At 43.5% G+C, this 23,534-nt stretch overlaps 1 protein-coding gene across 1 annotated transcript in view; it reads right to left on the bottom strand.

The window, feature by feature from the left end:
* spsb1 (splA/ryanodine receptor domain and SOCS box containing 1) overlaps nucleotides 1–23,534 on the bottom strand; it is a 79,707-nt gene that overhangs the window by 17,791 nt on the left and 38,382 nt on the right. Inside the window, exons 2-3 of the mRNA XM_072245041.1 lie at nucleotides 3,483–3,530; nucleotides 1,491–2,307 (exon numbers count right to left, since the gene is read on the bottom strand). Coding sequence (XP_072101142.1) covers nucleotides 1,491–2,181 — 691 coding nt within the window. The 5' untranslated portion in view covers nucleotides 2,182–2,307; nucleotides 3,483–3,530. The remainder of the gene's footprint in view (nucleotides 1–1,490; nucleotides 2,308–3,482; nucleotides 3,531–23,534) is intronic.

Genomic DNA, 23,534 nt, shown 5'->3' with positions numbered 1-23,534 from the left:
GTGAAACTTTCAAGTGGATGGACAACAACAGCAGAAGACCACACTGGGTTCTACTCTGTACCTAATCAAGTGGCCACAGGATGTGTGTGTGCACGCAGCAGAATCTATTTCACCTTGAACCCTTTCCTAACTTTCATCTTTGAAATGCTTAAACTTTTAACAAAAGCTGCCAAAAGATGCCATCAAAATAAGCAGAAGCATGTGGTTGGGGCCATCTACAGATTCTGCTTTCTATACATTCAAGTTCACAGCAGATAAGAAACTTTATTTCAGCAAGTTATTGGAAGAATGTTGCTGCCTCCAGAATCAGGTCATTGTGCACTTCAAAGCTCATGGGAGAAGGAAGAAAATGAAACCAAGTTCCAGTATTACTTGAGGCAGATACATTACAGACCCAAGAGATATTTAGATAGGCATACGAGGAAAATGGAAGGACATGGGCACTGCATTTGGCCATTTGATTACTAATTTAATTGGTTCGGCACAACACTGTGGACCGAGGGGCCTGTTCCTGTGCTGTACTATTCTGTCTTCTATGTTTTATCTATATGGACATCACCTCTCTGAATGCTGGCGATATTTTGATCATTTACTGTAGGCATTTTCTGGATAGGCTACATTAGAAGTACCATATCCTACAAGTTCCTAGAATAGTGAGTATCAGCTCAAAAATATCAACTCCTTTTCTCCCTTCTCCATAGATGCTGCTGGACCTGCTGAGTTCCTCCTTTGTGTGTGTTGCTCAGGATAGAGGTACTTCGTTCAAACCAGACTGTAATTAAAAACCCAACCCATAGAATCAAAACAAACCTAACATCCAGCATTCACCCAGATGATTTAATGATAATAAACAGTGGTGTTGGAGGCTTATCACATTGCCTATTGAACAAGTAAAAATGGCCACATTAGGGGAAAAAAGTGACCACTCAAAGTATGACTGATATGAACATCAACTCAGTCTCATTTAAAATAGAATTTGCAATTGTATTTACATTGTATTAAAGAGAGCCCTGTTCTCTCACTGCTGCCATCAGGAAGGCACAGGAGCCTCAAGACCCACACCGCCAGAGTCAGGAACAGTTATTAACATTAACTATCAGGCTCTTGTATCAGAGGGATAACTTACCTGAATGAATCACTGAACTATTCCCACAACCTGTGGACTCACTTTCAAGGACTTTTCATCTCATGCTCTCAATATTAATTGCTCATTTATTTTTGGATTTGCACAAATTGTCGTCTTTTGTACATTGTTTGCCCGTCTTGTTGGGTGTGGTCTTTCATAGATTCTATAGTGTAATTTTGTAAATGCCCATGAGAAAATAAATCAGGGCTGGATATGGTGACGTATTACTTTGAACTTTGATTTGAGAAATTTGCATTTGTGATGTGGCAGAATATTTGGAAATCAGATTATAAACATTTTTAAAAACTTACCTTGCATGAGGAAAGCTGTAAACTAAAGGGTCTAACAATAAATTATTACTTACGTTCAAGTCCATTAATGTAGCGCAGTCGGATTTCACAGTGACCCCAGACGGCACTTACAATGGGGTAAAGTTTTTTTCCTTTAAGTCCTCTATATGCTACTCCCAGATAATGTCCATCCACCATGTAACTCAAGGTTCCTTCATCCATGTCCAAAACTACCAGGAATGCATCAGGCACAATAAAGGTCTCATGGGGCTCCAAGAACGCTGGATAAGTCTGGCTCGGCTGATTTTTGCCATCAAAGTATAATTTGTTGCGTCCAAGGTCCCAACCCCAAGATTCACAATTACTTCCAACAAGTGCTGTGTAACCTACAGAATGCAAAGGAGCATCTATTGTAGCAACACCAACTACTGCATGTGTCCCCCGTTGTCTCATTGCCCAAGTAATCTCCCACACATGTAGTCCTCTGGTGTATCCAACTTTGCCTCGGATACCGTCAGTACTCTGCGCCACAGGATGCCGGTGAAATATTAACTTATCATCTTCTTTTACAAATACATTCAGTGATCGGTCATCATTGTTCCATGAGTGCAACAGCTGGACATCACAAGAAACTGGTGGCATGTCCAATAGCATGTCCAGCCGAGCTGGCTTACAATAGTCAAGTCCCTGCTGCTCATGCCGAAGAGGCCGGTAAGGATCCCGCACATCCACAGTCTTGAGTCCAACGGCAACTCTTTGCCCCATGGTTAAATGTCAAGAGCAAAAAGTCAAACAACCAAACCTTTGAACCAGGACTTTTGATCTCCTCAACCTCAAACTTTCTCAGATTGGTCAAAGCACCAGGTGATGGTGGATATGTATCCTTACTTCCTGAAGTACAAAAGCAAATTAAAAAGTAGTATCAAACAGATGTTGATTGTGGGACAAGTTGTATAGGTAATATTCAGTCAAACTAGGAAATATGGCAAAAGAGACCAAATGTCAAATTGTTGATAAAAATAATGAACAGCCAGGGCTCCATGCATAGATTCCTGCAGTACCCCATTTCATACAGGTTGCCCATCTGAGAAAGACTCACTTATTTACACTCTGACTTATGCAATAGGCATTTCTCAGTGTCAAATAACTCTCCACCTATTCTGTAGATTAACCTTCAGCTTAGGACCTTAAAGTTATGAAACCCAAGTGCATCCTGACTGGTTCTTGTTAACCATGCTGCAAGGATATATTCAGAAGAACTCCAGTGGATTTTTCCAAACACAAGTCATTTCATAAATCCATGTTGAATTCGCTCAAATCCTAACTTTTTGTAATTAAATCCCTCATTACAGACATTGGAACAGAAAAATATCACCGAGTTCTCTCCCTTACAAAGTGAGCTTACATTTAAAACCTTCTAAGGAATTGCAGAATCCAGAATTTGAATGATAACTGGTGTTTACTATCCCTAAAGCCACCCCCATTAAGTATAGACTCTAGAACATCTTGAGAAATTAGGTTACAATGCATTCATTTACAAGATTTAGAAAAAATTCTTTAAACTTGAATCCTAATCCATTCCTTTGCACTACAAGACTCAGAACACAGAAACAGGCCTTTCAGCCACAATGTTGTGCCAAACCAATTAAATTAGTAATCCAATTGCTATCTGATCTCTTCTGCCTACACAATATCCATCTCCTTCCACTTTCCTCACATTCATGTGCCTATCTAAACATTCCTTAAAAATCCCTAATGTTTCTGCCTCTACCAGCATCCCAGACAACACATTCCAGGCACCCACCACCCTCTCCCCCCAACAAAAAAAAAAGCCCCCTCCTCTCGTTTGAAATAACCCCCTCCCTCACTTTAAATGCGGGTCTTCTGGTATGAGACATTTCAATCCTTGGTTATTAATCATCATTGAAAAAAATGACCACTTGGCCTTTACTGTATCAATCAGAATCACGATTACCCCAACAAAACACTCAGTTTACAGTTTCCCAAATAGAACATTCCACAGTCAGCAATTTTAAAAACTTGTATAATGCAATAAACTAGCATACCTCACATTGCTTTAATCGCCACAATGCCAAAACATGCTGACAAATTCTCTGGAAGAAAAAAAATCACACATTATGCAATCAGTAGCAACTTGAGAATCTATATAGTAGGAGTTTAATTTAATATACAGGTTTTCCCCGCTATCCAAAAGTCGAGCGTTCCTATGAAACTTTTTGTAAGCTGAAATGGCGTACAGCGAAGAAGCAATTACCATTAATTTAAATTAAAAAAATTTTTGACCGTTCCCAGACCCAAAAAATGACCTACCAAATCATACAAAATAACACATAAAACCTAAAATAACACTAACATATGGTAAAAGCAGGAATGATATGATAAATACACAGTCTATATAAAATAGAAATAATGTATGTACAGCGTAGTTTCACTTACGACTTCACTTTCGGGCCGTTCGCTATCGTTATTACACCCATCAATCCACTCAAGCAATAGGCTAGATGCCGACTAAAAGAGGCCACTTTGCTACTAGCAGAACCAATAGTAACATCAGCAGCTTTCAAGAATCTTTCTCTCTGCGTGTAAATAGTATGAATGGTGGATGCAGGCAAGTTCAACGCACGCACAATGTCTTTATTTCGTTCACCACAATCGAAACGCTTAATTACATCCAGTTTTACGCTAAGCGTAACGCCCTTATGAGCTCTCTTAGGCTTTTCTGATACCTTAGGACACATCTAGCTAACGGATGCACAAAATACATCGACATAAAGCACAGATGCTCACAGACACAGTTCTAAGCCATGGCAGCTTGATGCTGAAATGCTGAATGTAGTTCCCGGGGAAGGAGCTTGGCAGCGCCACTCTCACTGCTCGGGGTGCACGCCGTCTCTATAACAGCTCGCTGCAAAACAAACACCGAATGCTATTTTCGCTTTTCACCTTTTTTCATAAAAGCAAAAATCCTCTTCGGATTTCTTTCAGTTAGTGAAAACAGGGACTAATGCAAGTCTTTCGTAAAAGCGCAGTGGCGTAAAGCAAACTTTCATAAAGTGGGGAAACCTGTAATGTGGTGTGCATTCCAATACATTTGCACACCAAATATTACCTTAAAACTCATTTATATAAGTATGCTTGGAGCCAATATTGTAAAATTCACAATTCAAAGTCAAAATAAAGCATTACCAAAGACAGCACCGTAGAAAGTCAGAAGGACAGACTTGCCCTGTTTGCAATACTGGCAAAGAGCATTCTTAGTAAGGAAGGAATCAAGTTGGCATGACAATGAGAATGCACATTATATACTTTATACTTTATCGTGGTCAAACAATTGATACTAGAGCGTACAATCATCGCAGTGTTATTTGATTCTGCTCTTCATGCTCCCTGGAGTACAAATTGATAGTAAATACTAAAAATTTAAATTATAAATCATAAATAGAAAATAGAAAAGGGAAAGTAAGGTAGTGCAAAAAAACCGAGAGGCAGGTCCGGATATTTGGAGGGTATGGCCCAGATCTGGGTCAGGATCCGTTCAGCAGTCTTATCACAGTTGGAAAGAAGCTGTTCCCAAATCTGGCCGTATGAGTCTTTAAGCTCCTGAGCCTTCTCCTGGAGGGAAGAGGGACGAAAAGTATGTTGGCTGGGTGAGTTGTGTCCTTGATGATCCTGGCAGCACTGCTCCGACAGCGTGCAATGTAAAGTGAGTACAAGGATGGAAGATTGGTTTGTGTGATGTACTGGGCTGTGTTCACGATCTTCTGCAGCTTCTTCCGGTCTTGGACAGGACAACTTCCATACCAGGTTGTGATGCACCCCAGAAGAATGCTTTCTACGGTGCATCTATAAAAATTAGTGAGAGTTTTAGGGGACAGGCCAAATTTCCTTAGCTTCCTGAGGAAGTAAAGGCGCTGGTGGGCCCTCTTGGCAGTGGACTCTGCTTGGTTGGACCAAGTCAGGTCATTTGTGATATTGACCCCGAGGAACTTGAAGCTTTTGACCTGTTCCACTTGCGCACCACCGATGTAAATGGGGCCGTGCAGTCCGCTACTCCTTCTTAAGTCAACAACCAACTCCTTCGTCTTGCTGACGTTGAGGGATAGGTTATTATCTTCGCACCACACCACCAGGTTCTTAATTTCCTCTCTGTACTCAAATTCATCATTACCTAAAATACGGCCTACAATTAGGAGCAAGTCAGCACTTGACAGACACACCAATCCTTCAGGGTAGTGTGGACAATGTAGATTATTCTCCAGTAACTACTGTGGCCAAAGCAGTTGAGGCAAAGGTATAAACAGGTATGATACACATACTATATTTTCACCATTCTTGCACCACTTAGATTGTGGTTCAACAATCATCTATCCTTTAGGCACCATGGTAGTGTAGCAGTTAGCACAATGCTATTACAGCTTGGGGTGTTGGAGTTCAATTCCAGTGTCCTTTGTAAGGAAGTTTGATCATTCTTTCCCTGTGCACGTGGGTTTCCTCTGGGTGCTCTGATTTTCCTCCTACAGTCCAAAGATATATGGGTTAAAAGAATAATTGGTCATTATAAATTGCCCTGTGATTAGGCCAGGGTTAAATAGGTGAGTTGCTGGGTGCTGCAGCTCGTTGGGCTGGGGGAGCCTGCTCCACACTGTATCTCTAGAAAAATAAAGACTGCTTGGAGAATGAGTTTTGACAAGTAGTCAACTCCTTGTCTGTGCAGCAAGAACTCCCCAGCTGCTTTTCTTGGAATGCTATTCCGACAGGCAATACTAATTTTAATAGATTAAACACTTCATTCTCAACCACCCAGTAAATCTGAAAAATTTAAACTTCACATGACCCATTGCTACAAAGCATCTAAGATATTAGAAGGCACTATGAACTATGATGCACACATTTCAATATAGACAACCACAAAAGGATAAAATAAAGCTAATCCAAATAATCAGCCCATACATCACCTCCCAAAAATGACAGTACCAACCCCAAATACAGCCTTAGCACATGATTTCTGAATTCTATAGTTTAGCTCCTTGATAGAGTTACTTGGGAGCATCTAATAGAGACGTAATACATCAAAAGTCATCCGGGGCCAATAAAAGAGCATTTGACTCAAAAGCATTTATTTTAAAAGTTTGCAAAAGTTCAATGCATATTTAATAGTTAGCATTCCAGAAAGGACAAACATAGGCACTACAATTCTCTGAAACTCCAAACTATTTTTCTGGCAACTGAGGCCAATAGAGGCACCAGTCAACCAAGAACTTTACATTCGGAGAGTTAAAGCTGGAACGTAGATACCAGACCAGTGCAACTGACTGAATTAGAATAAACTCAAGCACAGGGGTGATTTGTAAGTTCTTGGCCTAAGGAAGGAGGAGTCAATTTTAAAAAACCTAGCACATTTATTTTTCAACATAGCCCCCTCCTACATTTACACACTTAGTCCAGCAGTCGTGGAGCATACGGATCCCTTCTTTGTAGAAGTGGTCCACAGCAGGGGTGATTGATAAGTTTGTGGCCTAAGGTAGAAGGAGATGAGTTATTAACTTCAAACTTTCTGCATCATCATTCAAAGAGTTGAACTGCACGTGCATGTAACGAGAGCTGTATAACTATTCTCCTTCTACCTTAGGTCACAAACTTATCAATCAGCCCTGCAGTGGACCACTTTCTGGAGATCCAATATGCCAACTTCTACAAAGAAGGGATCCGTATGCTCCACGACCGCTGGATTAAGTGTGTAGCTGTAGGAGGGGACTATGTTGAAAAATAAATGTGCTAGGTTTTCTAGGATTGACTCCTCCTACCGTGGGCCATGAATTTATCAATCACCCCCTGTACATGATACAATTGTGTAGTGACATGCCCTTTGGGTCAATTTTCAAAGATAACGATTAGATTAGTCACGTGTACATTGAAATAGTGAAATGCATTGCTTTAGCATCAGCAACCAACACTGTCTGTGGATGTGCTGGGGACAGCCTGCAACTATCACCTTGCCTCTGCCACCAATAAAGCAAATCCACAACTAACCCATACATCTTTTGAATGTGGGAGGACACCAGCACACCTGAAGTAAACCCACAAGGTCATGGGAAAAATGGACCAACTCCTGACAACCAGCAGTAACTGAACTTCAATCAGTTGGTAGAGTAATGAGTGATGTTAATTGCTTTGCCACTGCATTGCCCCAGTAATCTGGATGGCAGAATAGGAAAGGGTTTAGTGGTATACCAGGGAAGATGATGGAATGAGCATAACGCTCATGGAAGAAAGGTGATGGAGTTTTGGGGGGGGGGCGGGGGGGGAGGGATGTCACAGGTTGAAGTGTAATATCTCAGAGGAAGTGAAGGCCAAGGGATTAGCACAAGGAACTGACCACGGCTACTGTAGCCGCTCAGAAAATGCCACACAGATGATGAACGGAGGTGCTGCACGCTGGAGATGGCTGTTCTCATGTCCTCAGAGGGCGAGGGTGTGGATAGGGACTGTGTTGTACTGACAACCCAAATCAAGATAGTGATAGTATAAATCAAAATCTTATTGCCCCACAGTATCAACTAAAGTTACAATAGACAAAATGTATATACTTTAGCAATTTGATTGCTGGAAGTGTACAACGCTATGCTTCTGGCGGGTAGCATGTCTGAGTCCATGAGGAAGGGCATCATCATCCTCATCTACAAGCAGAAGGGGGAAAGGGAGGACATTAGGAATTGGAGACCCATCTCTCTCCTGAATGTGGATTACAAGATCCTGTCCAAGGCTATCGCCAACAGGGTCAGGTCTGCTCTGGGACAGGTGATCCACCCGGACCAAACCTGTGCTGTACCGGGCAGGAAGATCTCAGACAGCCTCGCGCTGCTGAGGGACACCATCGCCTACGTGCAGGACAGGGGGGTGGACGCCTGCCTGGTCAGCTTGGACCAGGAGAAAGCCTTCGACAGGATATCGCACACGTACATGGCGGACGTGCTCTCCAAAATGGGATTTGGGGAGGGAATCCGGAATTGGATCAGACTGCTCTACGCAGACATCCGTAGTGCAGTCCAGGTCAACGGGTGGGAAACAGACAGCTTCCCCATCAGGTCTGGAGTCAGGCAGGGCTGTCCCCTCTCCCCTGTCTTGTTTGTCTGCTGTATAGAGCCCTTTGCCGAGGCCATCAGGAGGGATGGGGGAATAAGAGGGGTGACACTGCCAGGCAGTGGAGGGACCCAAGTGAAAACCTCCCTGTACATGGACGACGTCACCGTCTTCTGCTCTGATCCGAGGTCAGTTCGCAGGCTGATCAGCATCTGCGAACAGTTCGAGCTAGCGACGGGGGCCAGGCTCAACCGCACGAAGAGCGAAGCCATGCTCTTCGGCAACTGGCCAGACCGATCCAGCATCCCCTTCACCATCAGGTCTGACCACATGAAGGTGTTGGGGATCTGGTTCGGAGGGGCCGAGGCGTGCAACAAGAACTGGCGGGAGTGGACTGCCAAGGTGAAACAGAAACTGGGACTGTGGGAAGCGCGCTCCCTGTCGATAACGGGCAAGAACCTAGTCATCAGGTGTGAGGTGCTCTCAGGGCTGCTGTACTTGGCGCAGGTCTGGCCCGTCCCCCGCTCCTACAGCTCGGAAATCACCCGGGCTGTCTTCAGATTCGTCTGGGGATCCAAGATGGAGCGGGTGAGACGGACCGCCATGCACAAGTCCCTGGACAATGGGGGCAAGAACGTCCCCAGTGTCGCCCTCACCCTGATGGCCAGCTTCGTGTGTGGCTGCATCAGGTTGTGCGTGGATCCCAGATACGTGGGCACAAAGTACTACTATGTGCCCAGGTTCTACCTGTCGCCCTGGCTACGAAGGATGGGTCTGGCCCCACTCCCGCGCAACGCCCCCGTCAGCTGGTCGTTGCCCCCTTACCTGTCCTTCGTAGAAAAATTCTTCAAGACCAACGCATTTGACCACAGGGCCATCAGGCAGTGGTCGGCACGTAGTGTCCTGCAGGCACTGCAGGAGAAGGACGTGATGGACACAGTGGGGTGGTTCCCTGAGCAGACCGTCCAGTTCATCTGGCAAAATGCCTCATCGCCAGATCTCACAAACAGGCACAAAGACCTCGCCTGGCTGGCGGTGAGAGGGGCCCTCCCAGTCAGATCCCTCCTGTACGCCCGGAACAGTTCCTCCACACCCCACTGCCCACGGGAGGACTGTGATGGGGTGGAGTCAGTGGCTCACCTCTTCGCACACTGTGGGTTCGCAAAGAAGGTGTGGAAGAGAATGGAAGGGACAGTACTAAGATTCATGCCCAGCAGCTGCGTTACCGAGGACTCCGTGATCTACGGGCTGTTCCCGGGGACGCACACGGAGACCAACATCCGGTGCTGCTGGCAGATCATCAATTCGGTGAAAGACGCTCTTTGGTCGGCCCGAAACTTGATGGTCTGCCAGCTGACGGAGATGTCCGTGACTGAATGCTGCCGACTGGCACACTCTCGTCTGCAGGAGTACGTTCTGAGGGATGCACTCAAACTTGGTGCAGCCACCGCGAAGGCCCGGTGGGGAAGGACCACAGTTTAACGTTCATCACCCGTAGGAGGGGGAGAGGTTGGGTGGGGAGGAGACCTACCCTCATCAGCGGTGTGGACAGATAATCAACATGGTGCCCAAGCAGTGGGTGGAATTGTTAATTTGGGAAAGTATTAGAGCCATTGCCTGCCTTTATTGTTGAAAATTTTGATTGTTAATAAGTCTTAACACTTGACCAAGAGTTGAGAGTAAACGCATGATTTACTGTAAACATCTTTCATTTGTAAATGAACAGAGTCAACGCAAAATTTTATTGTTAATAACTGTATTGAATTATTGAATAAGGACTCACAGTCAACGAATGGTTTTCTTTTTCTGTATGTAATTATTTTTATTTTGTAATATTTCTGAATAAAGTATTTTTGGAAAAAAGAAGATTTAATTCTAACCCCAAGAGTAATTTTTTTTTCTATACAAGCTTCATAGAGGACAGTGAAGCAACAATCTGAAAAGTAAATAAAAACCTGGAATTCTATGTTGCACATACAGTATGTTACTCCAAGATGACCACAACCTTGTCACAGGGTTTGGAGGCTTGCATGCCTCAATGACCCCGAGAGCCTTGTTGGCTGGAGTCAGGCTTTGGCTTTTGGTAGGGTCACCCATGTCAAACAGATCAAAGGGTAGAGGCCAGACTACGAGTAGTCCACCAGGCCTTCAGGTTCAGGGGTTCAGCTCAGGGTTAAAAACCCTGACTGGTAAAATAAAATTGTTACAGAAACAACAATTTAGAATCCTTTGACATCCGAGTGTGATGGCATTTCTAAGTCGCCACGTGGGACTTAAATAACTGACAGTTGTGAAAACCAGGAGGAAGCACTGACATGAAGGAAGCTCTGAACGCTGCCAGAGATGGAGGGCCCTGGTGGTGTAATGGTCAGTAATACAGGTACAGTATGCTGTCTCCTGGCAATGCTAGCCAAATTTATTGTGCATTTCCACCATTCCTTCCATTCTTAAATTTACTTAAAACACTCAACTCAAATTGTAACTGAGTGGAAGTTAAAAATCAAAACTATATATTTAAAAAAAAAATCTGTTGTGAGCCTTGGCAAGAATCCTTGCTTTGAAGCGGGAGGAATTCCCTATTTGAAAATTGAGATGCTTATCGCAACACCTAACATTTACATCAGGATCCCAAAATGCCTGTAGCTGTGAAAGCGATGAACACAAGGCGCAAGGGAAAAAATTTAAAGAGGATGAGGGGTGATGGACACACTGGGTTGGCGAGTATGTGGAATGAGCTGCTAGCAGAAGTGGTAAAAGCAGGGCCCTCACCATCATGGGCATGGTACAGGAGCCTGAAGGGACACGCAGCATTTTAGCAGCAGCTATTTTTCCCTCATCCATTAGATTTCCGAACAGACCAAGTATCCAGGAACACCGTTACCTTTTTGCACTTTTTAAAATTGTAACTTACAGTATTTACGTATTGCATTGTGCTGCTGCAAAACAACAAGATACACGATATAATGTCAGTGATAATAAACCAGATCCTGAATTATAAATGGTTAAAGATACTGAGACAGCAAAATGGATAGGCAAGTTGGGTACGGGCCAAACGGGAAGAGCTCAGACAGGCACCTTGGTCAGTACAGGCAGGTTGGGCCAAGGGGCCCCATTTTCAAGCTGGAGAGTTCTATGACTAAATTTCTGAACTACAGGTCTGCCAACAGAGAGTGTGCAGCCAATGAACACAATGTTTACTGAAATTATCTGTCATACTTTCAGTGATTACTTCTCACCAGTAAATCCTAGGACCACCACTGAGCTGCAGAGAACAAGTGGCAGCTGTGAAAGGAGGGACTAAACAACCAACCACTGACTACAGCTACTACTTACTCTTGCCCACCCTGTACCAGAGTACGTGGATCTGGATCAGCCTCTACAGGCACCCGAGGACCCACCAAAAGACAACCCCTTTGGAGAAGATGATCCACTTGAGTGATCACTCTACTACCCCCTTTCTTTCCACTGTATCCTTTACAATATTACAGGGTAACTCTACAGCACTCCACGCAGAGAGTCACGTGAAGAGTTGAGGGGTAAAATAATAGCAGGAAAATACAGGAAAAAAAAGCTTGCACTAATGAACAATTTGCATGTATCATTATGGTCTTTCCATATCCACGACTGTTCCTGGCAAATTTTTCTACAGAAGTGGTTTGCCATTGCCTTCTCCGCAGTGTCTTCATAAGATGGGTGACCCCAGCCAATATCAATACTCTTCTGAGATTGTCTGCCTGGCGTCAGTGGTCACATAACCAGCACTTGTGATCTACATCAGCTGCTCATATGACCATCCACCACCTGCTCCCGTGGCCTCATGTCACCCTGATCGAGGTTGGGACTAAGCAGGTGATATACTTTGCCCAAGGGTGGCCTGCTGGCCAGCGAAGGGCAGGAGTGGCTTGTACCTTTGGCAGAGACGCATCTCCATCCAGCCACTCCAAATTTAAATGCATTTTTTTTTAAAAGTAACAGAAATTTTCAAGTTGCTAATCTATTCAAAGGCAAAAATTACTACTACTGGCAGTATCTTTGGAGGGGCAATGCTTTTTCCAGAGCCTTGGGATCAGGATTAATTCAAATACATACAATTTCAGTTGGAACAGAAGAGTCCAGTGCATCCCATGCCAAAAAGCACGAAGTCTCCAAGATGGCCTGTCAAATGCTCACCCTATGAACAATTGAAGCCATTTTTCCACCACGTCTCCAACACTATGCAATAAAAGAACAGTGAAGTCTTTCTTTTGGATGAATCCACCATGAAGTGTAACAGATGATCCTACTGGTACTGCAACACAGGCTGCAAGGTCACACATGGGTCCTGAAAAATATCCTCCAAATTGACAAGGTGAACAAGAAACTTAACATCTCTGGTTTTGCCATGAATACACCAGTTGAAATTAACTATGCTACAAGCTAATCTGACAGGGGCATTAACATCAGCAGCATCTATATCAACTGTTCTTTCAGAAGTTAATTTTTTTTAAATTGAGAAACAATGTGGAAAAGGCCGACCAGTCCTTCAAGCCCAGTTGCCCAGCCTATTTCAGTTTCCCAATTTCAGCCTAGCCTAAGCACAGGACAAGTTACAATGACCAATTAACCTACCAACCGATATGTCTTTGGAATGTGGAAGGAAACAGAGGAACTAGAGGAAACCCACGTGGTCACAGGAAGAATGTACAAACTCCTTGCAGGCTGTGGAGGGAACTGAACAAGTCGCTGATACTGTAAGGCATTGTGATAACTACTTATGCTACTTCACTGACACCCGCCCTCCCAGGTGCATTGATACAAATTGTGTTGCAAGTCTTGCAATGTTAGAACAAAAATTATTAATTGGTAGGATTAAGGGAGGGCAATAATTCAGATTTTTTTTGTCATCTCAGTATTATTGGAGCTGCAGGATATAGATATATGAACAATATTTGATTGATTGCCCTTTATGACTCCATGCCTCAAAGTACTCGGCTGAAGCAAAATGTTCCAAGTAGTAAAAATAGCCACAAATTTACCTACAGAAGGTAGGGGTGTCATAGGGGTGGCATGGTAACACTTTACAGTGCCAACGATTGCCACCCCTCTTGCACGTTCTCCACATGACCATATGGGTTTCCTCCAAGTGCTCCAGTTTCCTCTCACATTTCAAAGGCGTACAGATTACTGTTAGTAAGTTATGGACATGCCATGTTGGTGCCAGAAGCACGGCATTACCCGTGGGTTACCCCCAGCACATTTTGGACTGTGCTGGATGTTGACACAAACAACGCATTTCATTGTATATGCAGCCAAAAAAAACTAATCTCTAATCTTTAGATACTACTGAAGCTAGAAGCATTGCAATAATGACAGTAATACACCATGCTATGAACACAAGCTCAAGTATCTGAATTGTTTTTCAAATACATGTTCAGAAGATAAAAAATTTGGCAACAATTCAAAAATGAAACTGCATACCATTTGATTTGAAAATACGTAGAGTGACGTTACTTAGACTGGAGACAATAGGAGGTACTCACACTCTTACTTCTGCACCCGGACTCAGAGACAACCTATTACAATTCTGACTAGAAGTGGTAAAAAACAGTATTGACTCATTCCGGCCAGCCTGTTTGCCAAGTGTGCATATTACAGAGGACATGAAGTCATGCACGTCATGTACATCACGAGGAAACCTGCTGGACCACTTCATCATCAAAGGGCAAGAAAACAACTTATATATAGAATGGCCCAAGGTATTTTGGACAAGTCAAATAATGATTTGATCTCAAGCCACAGATGATACAAAGAATCAAAGCCTTCAAAGAGGCAGCTCTCGAAAGGAGTTTCTGAAATTAGAGAAGTGTTAAAGCTGAAAAAACTGCAGCAATGAACTAAGAGGAGGTCATCATGTAGGAGTGGAGGAGATTGCAGGAAGACATGGTCATGGTCAGCAATGCTTGTAAACAAGACAAAGTCTACACAAAAGGCACCGGATTAAACTGGAAAACAGCATCTCTATGGGAATGAGCCACAAAGCCAGGCATGTTCCATTGACAACACAAACAAAATATACAGCTCTATTTGTCACATGCTCATTCTAACAACTTTCTGCAGGAGCACCATCGAGTGTACTTTCTTGGCTGCACCATGGCGTGGTACAGAAGCATTGTTCAGCAAGACCCTACAGAGGATAGTAAAAACAGGCTAGAGGATCACCACAGTGTCCTGCCCTCTATTTATGACATTTACTGGGAGTGTTGTAGTCTGAAGCACCGTTGAAGGTCCCTACCACCCAATCTCTTTGACTTACTACCATCAGGAAGGAGGTACAGGAGCATCAGGACTAGGACTGCCAGACTGGGTAACAGCTTCTTCCCCCAAGCTGTGAGACTATTGAATATCCTGCCACCAGAGGTCTTATCACTAGGATAGAGACCTGTTCACTGTACTTTTTAACCTGTGCTGTGCACTACGTGTATTGAATGACTTCTTATTAAATTATTTGTTCATGTTTTGTTTTATGTGAGTTATGTTTTGTGGGTGCACCATGGTCTGGTGGAATCTTGTTTCATTTGGTTGTATACATGTACAGTCAGAAGACAATAAACTTGAACTTCAAAATTTCTAAACATACAGTAAAATGCATCATTGCATCAAATCAGTGATGATTATGCTGGGTAGCCGGCAGCCATGCTTCCAGAGCCAACAGAGCATGCCACAACTCACTAACCCTAACTCGTATGCGTTTGGAATGTGAGAGGGAAATGAAGGAAACCCACGTGGTCACAGGGAGAACATACAAACTCCTTCCAGACTGGCAGAATTGAACCCAGGTTACTGGAACTGCAACAGCACTACTGTACCTCCCCGGGGCATCTCTGAATTGAAGTCTTAAAAAATAAAATGGGTAGATTAACTTTCAAGAAAGAATTCAGAATCAAGCATCAGCAAAACCCTTAGTTGAAGGCACGGTTTTACAACCCCAAGACAAAGTGGGCCTCAATATTTGCCAATTCTTTCAGTCTACAGAAAACACTTCAAACAAACTTTCCCCATCAGGCAGAAAACCAAAAGATCTCATGATTAAATATGACATGCAAATTGGAAGCTCCATGTGTAGCTATAGTTTTGGGAATTCTGAGTATTGAAGTGTGTGTAAACAAAACCCCACGCTCATTTTCCTTTAACTGGTTTGAGTAATTTCTCTATTGCTAAACCAAATCAAAAAAGGGTTTTAAAAATTCAACTTTAGCACCTGCAAAATTAACTCTGCAGGTCATTTTTCATGCTACACTATGACTTACCAGACTAAGCAAGCAAACAGGATCGCAATTACAAAGAGCTGTATTGCCAATAATCAATTGCCACTCAAAATACATGGGTTCTGCCATTAGAAGCAAGGAATATTCTTGAGATTTCACAATGATATATGGGAATGTTATACAAGCCACAAAGCTTATGTTGAATGCTGTGGTTACTAGGAAACAGACGTTCAGAAATATTTTCATTAGAAGTGGTCTGTTGTTGTGCAGAACAAGTCTGCGTCCAAATAATTTTGGAGAGAATGTATTTGAGAATATGTGGCAAGAAGGCCCCAATTACACTTACAACATTGAATAATTTTCCCATGTCATCAATCTAGTACAGCCCAACTTTCTAAGTAGCTGCATTAAGTATTCCATTCTCTTAGCAACTGAGTCCAATTTACTAAGCTTTCCTAATTCTTAAATTGTGTATGCTAATATTGTTCTCCATGCAAAAGGAAGCCCAAATCCTTTCATTCTGCAGTTTACCCTGCAAAAGACTCAGCACTTATTATTCCAAAAGAGAATTGCTAACCTTGTCTACCCACATACTCTGCCAAAATTTTGACCACTTGCTTAACCCATCTTTTTTATAGCACTCTCCCATCAACTTCCTTTTCAACTTCAAACCCCAGGAGATAACACACAAGAAATGCTGGAATTCAGCAAGCCAGGCAGCATCTATGGAAAAGAGAAGGCAGTTGACTTTTCGGGCCAAGATCCTTCATCAGGCCTCAGCCTGAAACATAAACTGTTTATTCCCCCCATTGATGCTGCCTGCCCTGCCGAGTTCCTCCAGCATCTTATTTATGAGATCCAGTGCAAAATAGGCCCAAGGGCTGTTGTGCAGCTGAAAATGCTAGACCCTAGCTTGCCAATGGCCTTCGAGTGTTATGGACTACTGAAGTCACCAGGTGCGTGTAAATATAGGATTTTTAAAAATTAAGCCATACTGCACGTATTGTAAATGCCTATTTTGAACGGACTGGAATAGCAGTGCAATCACATTGCCTTGAGCAATAACAATCAAGTTCTATTCTACTTTTCAAGAAACTTCTTGATTTCAGTGGTAGGCATCATGTTACCCGAATCTAGCTATCTTTGTGTTATCAATAGAATTGCCATCAATCGAATCTTCTATCATCAGTAGTCTAGTGCGAGACAACCACACTACTCTTTTTGTTTTGTTTCCCTTTGTCTCTCAACACTTCTCCTTCCTTCCACTTATAACACTAAATAGGCAACAAGTTTTACTTCAATCTTGTCTTCTGAAGGACCTCAAAAGCATCAGGATCCAACACCACATAACAAATGCCCCCATGTTACTATCACGTTGGGGGGGGGGGTGTACAAACTCTTGAAGACCACACAATGATTCAGGAACAGCTTCTTCTCTTTTGCCACCAGATTTCTGAATGATCCATGAACACTGTTAGAGCGTAATCCTGAGTTAGGATATATAGCAAATATTAACTTCAGCAACCAATCTTCAGACCAGAATATGGGTTGTGGATTGAAGTCAAAATACAGCTCAGAACAGTAAATTGCAGACCAGGAAGCACCCACATAACTGATACATGTCTGCATATGTATGATTGCAATCAACACCCCATTGCATGAATACGACTCAGAGACCACAGTAATCATTTTGGGTGGGTTTAAGGGAAGATCCAGGAATTTGAAAAATTACATGCAACTCAAAAGCATTATGAAGGGATTATAACTGTAGAAATTGTCCTGTCACCCGTGTTCTTTAACATATAAAAATGTGCTCTAATGTACACACACTAATTCATTATTCTTCCTTTGCACTTTTTATAATTTATAGTGATTTTATTGTACTGCCTTGTAACAAATTTCATGCCATTTATGTCAGTGATAATAAATCTGATTCAGATAGCTGATATTTGGATCAAGCTTAGCTAGAATGCAGTTGACCTCATGATGCAGGTTACCACATGGACCAACTAGTTGGGGCCTCCAGCTTCCTATGATATCCTACACATTGCAGCTTACCAAATTGAAACCCGTGTCTCCTAACTTTGTCAGATGGTCAATTCTCAATGGTAACATTTCTCCCAGAACTCATAACATCAAGGGCAAGGTTTACACCACAGGATAATAGATCAACCATCACACGGCAAAGATAATACCCTAATGGAAATTTCACAAGCATTACCACTATGACGAGGTTAGAATAGAGACAACTTGTTTCTAATCCTTATTATACCTGTAAGCAGGAGGTACACTCTGACAAGTGTGGAAGAATAGTAACCGGTTCACAACTTGTGTATTTATATGGTGATCCACTTTTGAGAAGGTCACTGACCATGTAGGAAGGACAGAAACTTATTCATGCCACTTGAGAATAGGAATACTTACATTCGGCGTAGCATGATAGCGTAGCAATATGTTAGTGAAGCAGTTAGTGAATTGTTTTACAGCGCCAGCTGCAAAACAAGGGCGTTCAATTCCCACCACTGCAAGCAGTTTGTACATTTTCCCCGTGACAGTATGGATTTCCTCCCGATGCTCCGGTTTCCTCCCACATTCCAAAGACATGGGATAGGTTAATAAGTTGAGGGTATGCTATATTGGCGCCCGAATCATGGCGAGTGCCCAGCACAATTTTCAATGATTTGACGCAAATGACGTATTTCACTGTACATGTGACATATACAGCTAATCTCTTCAGTTCAATGCATCCCTCTTCTGAAGAGCTTCTTACAGGTTAAAAGACCCTGGGACCAATTAGTAAGATCAAGTTCAGTAATCCCAAGTGCGCACCAGCGCTTCAAAAAGTGCTCATTGGCTAAGCCAGCTGCACACAACTTGGAAAAACAAACTACAAATGCATTAATTTTTAAATAATAATAAAAAAGGAACGAATGGAAATATTTCACCCAACTAATGCAAAAGTCAATTACAGGCTGCTCCCAGGTTAATCTCTTCCCATTTTTACTGATATCCGCAAGTTGATTCTGTCAGAGTCACAGAGCACTACAGCACAGAATCAGGCCCTTTGGCCATTCCAGTCTGTGCCAAACTATTGTTCTGCCTAGCCCCACTGAGCTGCACCTCTAGATCCATATATTATCCTAAAGGTTGAAATCAAACCAACATCCACTGACAACTCGTTCCACTCACTCAACCCTGTGAGTGAAGTTCCTCTTCAGGTTCCCTTTAAATATATTACCTTTCACCCTCAACCTATGACCTCAAGTTCTCATCTCACCCAAATTCTGAATAAGAGCCCGCTTGCATTTACCCTATCTACACCCCTCAATTTTGTATATGTCTATTAAATCTCCACTCACTCTCCAGAGAAGTTCTGAAAATAACAAAATCTTTCCTTGACAACCATACGTCCACAGAAATGCAGTGAATGGTATTAATGCATATATATGTTTGGTCTTGAATTTATTATGGGAGTTTGTGTATAATATATATATTAAATGGACGATACATTTATTTTTAAAAATCCTTTCTCTTCTGAAGAAGCATCACCAATTGTTTGGCACCAATAAATTGGGAGAAGGCAATCATGCATTTATGCAAACTTGCTAGCAAGTCACTGGGATGAACAAGAAATGGGGCTATTTTTTCCCCTCTAATGGCTGGTGGTAATTAAATCAAAGCCCTGCTCCAGTTAAGATTAGCCAACCTTGGGCAGTATGCAGAAATTCTCACAAGAGCTTTAAACACAAACCCCCTTCAGAATCTCTAACAACATGAGCCCACTCTGCAGAAGCAACTAAATTATCAAAAACAGCATTTTGTTAATCTTAAAAATTACAAAATAAAAGCCAAGATTAGCTTTGTCATCAAGAGAGTGAAATGCATGGTTTGTGTCAAATCAAATCAGCAAGTATTGTGCCAAGTAGCCCATAAGTGTCGCCACACTTTTAGCGCCAACATAGCATGCTCACAACTCACTTTTCCCCAATTGTTAGTCTTTGGAATGTGGGAGAAAACTGGTGCACCCGAAGAAAACCCACACAGTCACAGAGAATACGTGCAAACACCTTACAGATAGTGGCAGACTCGAACCCTGCCCTCACAGCTGGCACTGTAAAGCATTGTGCTAACAAATGTAGTATCATGTCACCACATAGGATTAGGTGTGAATTTGGTTCACAAACTGATAGACAGGCTTCTATAAATATTCGCCAGCAGCAGCTGCTCATCTAATCCTTTTCACCCAACTATTTCATCGTTATGACAAAAAAAGTCCAGTAATGCAAATTAGTGAAGACAAGCAATTTCTTAAACCCTCAAAGATCAGCAATTTTAAAGTGAGTTCCAGCCACTTACGATAATGCTAAAGATTCTCGGTTTACAAATTATGCCACCTGGCGTAGTGGTTAGCATACCAGTATTACAGTTCGGAGCGGAGTTCTGTGATCAATGCCCACTCTGGGTTTATACTGACTGGAATTCAGAAGAATAAGGGGTAACGGCATTGAAACTATCGAATTACAAAAGGCCTAGATAGAGTGGATGTGGAGAAGGTGCTTCCTGTGGTGGGGCGGGGGGGGGGGGCAAGACCAGAGGTCACAGCTTCAGAATAGAGGGGTGTCCTTTTAGAACGGAAATGAGGAATTTCTTTAGCCAGAGAGTGGTGAATCTCTGGAATTTGTTGCCACTAGCAGCTGTGGAGGTCAGGTCATTGGGTATATCTAAGGCCGAGGTTGGATTCCTGATTAGTCAGGGCATGAGGGATATGGGGAAAAGGCAGAGATTGGGGCGGTGAGGGAAAATGTATCAGCCATGATGAAATGGCACAGCAGACTCAATAGACTCATATATCTTATTGTCGTATGGTCCTCTGAGGAGGTCTATACATTCTCCCCATGGAATATATGGGTTTTCTCCAACTGCTCCGCCTTCCTCCCACTGTCTAAAGATGTACCCATTAGAGGGTTAATTGATCATTGTAAATTGTCCCATGATTAAGTTAGAGTGAAATTGGGGGGACTGCTGGGCTGCACAGCTCAAACAGCTGGATGTGCCTATTCCCACCGTATCTCCAAAATAAATAAATGGCACTAATAACCATTAGCTAATAATTTCTGCAGATGGGTGCGAATTTTGAATGGCAGGAAAAGACTCTGACAACATTCAGTTAGATGAATGATAGAGGGTGGCAAACAGAGGCAGAGCACAGCAGCACAGAAACCGATCGTTTGGCTCATCTGGATGGTGCTGAACTGTTACTCTGCCTAGTTCCCTTGACCTGTACCTGGACCATAGCCCTCTAGTTCCCTCCCATCCACGTCTCTTAAATATTGAAATCAAATCCTCAGACACAAGAATATTTCCCTGGCATTTCCAAAGGGTAAGCACATGACATCAATAAGGTTGCGTGCTTAGCCTCCTCTCTACTCTCATGACTTTGTGGCCAAGCACAGCTCTAACACTGTCTGTAATTAGCCAAAATAGTTTCCTGGGTCACAGGCAGTGACCAGTCAGTATAAAGATAGTGCATCTAGTTGACTGCTGCCTCAGTAACCACACACAAAACCAAGGAGCTAATCGTAGACTTCAGAAAGAGGTTGGAAGACCACATACCAGTTCTCACTGGTGGGTTAGAGATGGAAAGAGTAAACAAGTTTCAAATTACTGGGCTTTAACATATTACAATTTTCCTTCTGCACATGGTATCAAAGAATGAAGGCAGCTTATCAGCAGTTCTACTTTAAGATTAGCTGTGCTTTGTGACAAATAAATCAAAGCATGAAATGCGTCATTTACATCAGTGACCACAGTCCAAGGATGTGCTGAGGGCAAGTGACAAGTGTCACCATGCTTCCAGCACCAAGAGAATGCCCAGAACTCACTAAACCCAACCTGTGTGTTTTTGGAATGTGGGACAAAACCATAGCACCTGGAAGAAATCCCTGCAGTCATGGGGGTGAACACAAACTCCTTATGAACAGGAATTGAACAGGTGCTGTACAGTGTTATGTGCACCGCTACACTGCAGTGCTACTGTTTCTACAACCAACAGGTTCTTGGACCAAACAACAGGAATTCTGCAGATGCTGGAAATTCAAGCAACACACATCAAAGTTGCTGGTGAACGCAGCAGGCCAGGCAGCATCCGTAGGAAGAGGTGCAGTTGACATTTCAGGCCGAGACCCTTCGTCAGGATTAACTGAAGGAAGAGTGAGTAAGGGATTTGAAAGTTGGAGGGGGAGGGGAGATCCAAAATGATAGGAGAAGACAGGAGGGGGAGGGATAGAGCCAAGAGCTGGACAGGTGATAGGCAAAAGGGGATACGAGAGGATCATGGGACAGGAGGTCCGGGAAGAAAGACGGGGGGGGGGGGGGGGGACTCAGAGGATGGGCAAGAGGTATATTCAGAGGGACAGAGGGAGAAAAAAAGAGAGTGAGAGAAAGAGTGTGTGCATAAAAATAAGTAACAGATGGGGTACGAGGGGGAGGTGGGGCCTTAGCGGAAGTTAGAGAAGTCGATGTTCATGCCATCAGGTTGGAGGCTACCCAGATGGAATATAAGGTGTCGTTCCTCCAACCTGAGTGTGGCTTATCTATACAGTAGAGGAGGCCGTGGATAGACATGTCAGAATGGGAATGGGATGTGGAATTAAAATGTGTGGCCACTGGGAGATCCTGCTTTCTCTGGCGGACAGAGCGTAGGTGTTCAGCAAAGCGGTCTCCCAGTCTGCGTCGGGTCTCGCCAATATATAAAAGGCCACATCGGGAGCACCGGACGCAGTATATCACCCCAGTCGACTCACAGGTGAAGTGTTGCCTCACCTGGAAGGACTGTTTGGGGCCCTGAATGGTGGTAAGGGAGGAAGTGTAAGGGCATGTGTAGCACTTGTTCCGCTTACACGGATAAGTGCCAGGAGGGAGATCAGTGGGGAAGGATGGGGGGGATGAATGGACAAGGGAGTTGCGTAGGGAGCGATCCCTGCGGAATGCGGGGGGGGGGGGGGGGGGGAGGGAAAGATGTGCTTAGTGGTGGGATCCCGTTGGAGGTGACGGAAGTTACGAAGAATAATATGTTGGACCCGGAGGCTGGTGGGGTGGTAGGTGAGGACCAGGGGAACCCTATTCCTAGTGGGGTGGCGGGAGGATGGAGTGAGAGCAGATGTACGTGAAATGGGGGAGATGCATTTAAGAGCAGAGTTGATAGTGGAGGAAGGGAAGCCCCTTTCTTTAAAAAAGGAAGACATCGTCCTGGAATGAAAAGCCTCATCCTGAGAGCAGATGCGGCGGAGGCGGAGGAATTGCGAGAAGGTGATGGCATTTTTGCAAGAGCCAGGGTGAGAAGAGGAATAGTCCCGACAGCTGTGAGAGTCAGTAGGCTTATAGTAGACATCAGTGGATAAGCTGTCTCCAGAGACAGAGACAAGAAGATCTAGAAAGGGGAGGGAGGTGTCGTTAATGGACCAGGTAAACTTGAGGGCAGGGTGAAAGTTGGAGGCAAAGTTAATAAAGTCAACGAGTTCTGCATGCGTGTAGGAAGCAGCGCCAATGCAGTCGTCGATGTAGCGAAGGAAAAGTAGGGGACAGATACCAGAATAGGCACGGAACATAGATTGTTCCACAAACCCAACAAAAAGGCAGGCATAGCTAGGACCCATACGGGTGCCCATAGCTACACCTTTAGTTTGGAGGAAGTGGGAGGAGCCAAAGGAGAAATTATTATTATTCTTGGACCAACCCGCATTGGTAACCTTACCTGACCAATCAAACACCACC

The sequence above is a fragment of the Mobula birostris genome, chromosome 27, assembly GCF_030028105.1.
Source record: "Mobula birostris isolate sMobBir1 chromosome 27, sMobBir1.hap1, whole genome shotgun sequence".
In the NCBI taxonomy this organism is placed as follows: domain Eukaryota; kingdom Metazoa; phylum Chordata; class Chondrichthyes; order Myliobatiformes; family Myliobatidae; genus Mobula; species Mobula birostris.
This window is presented reverse-complemented; position numbering and strand designations above follow the sequence as displayed.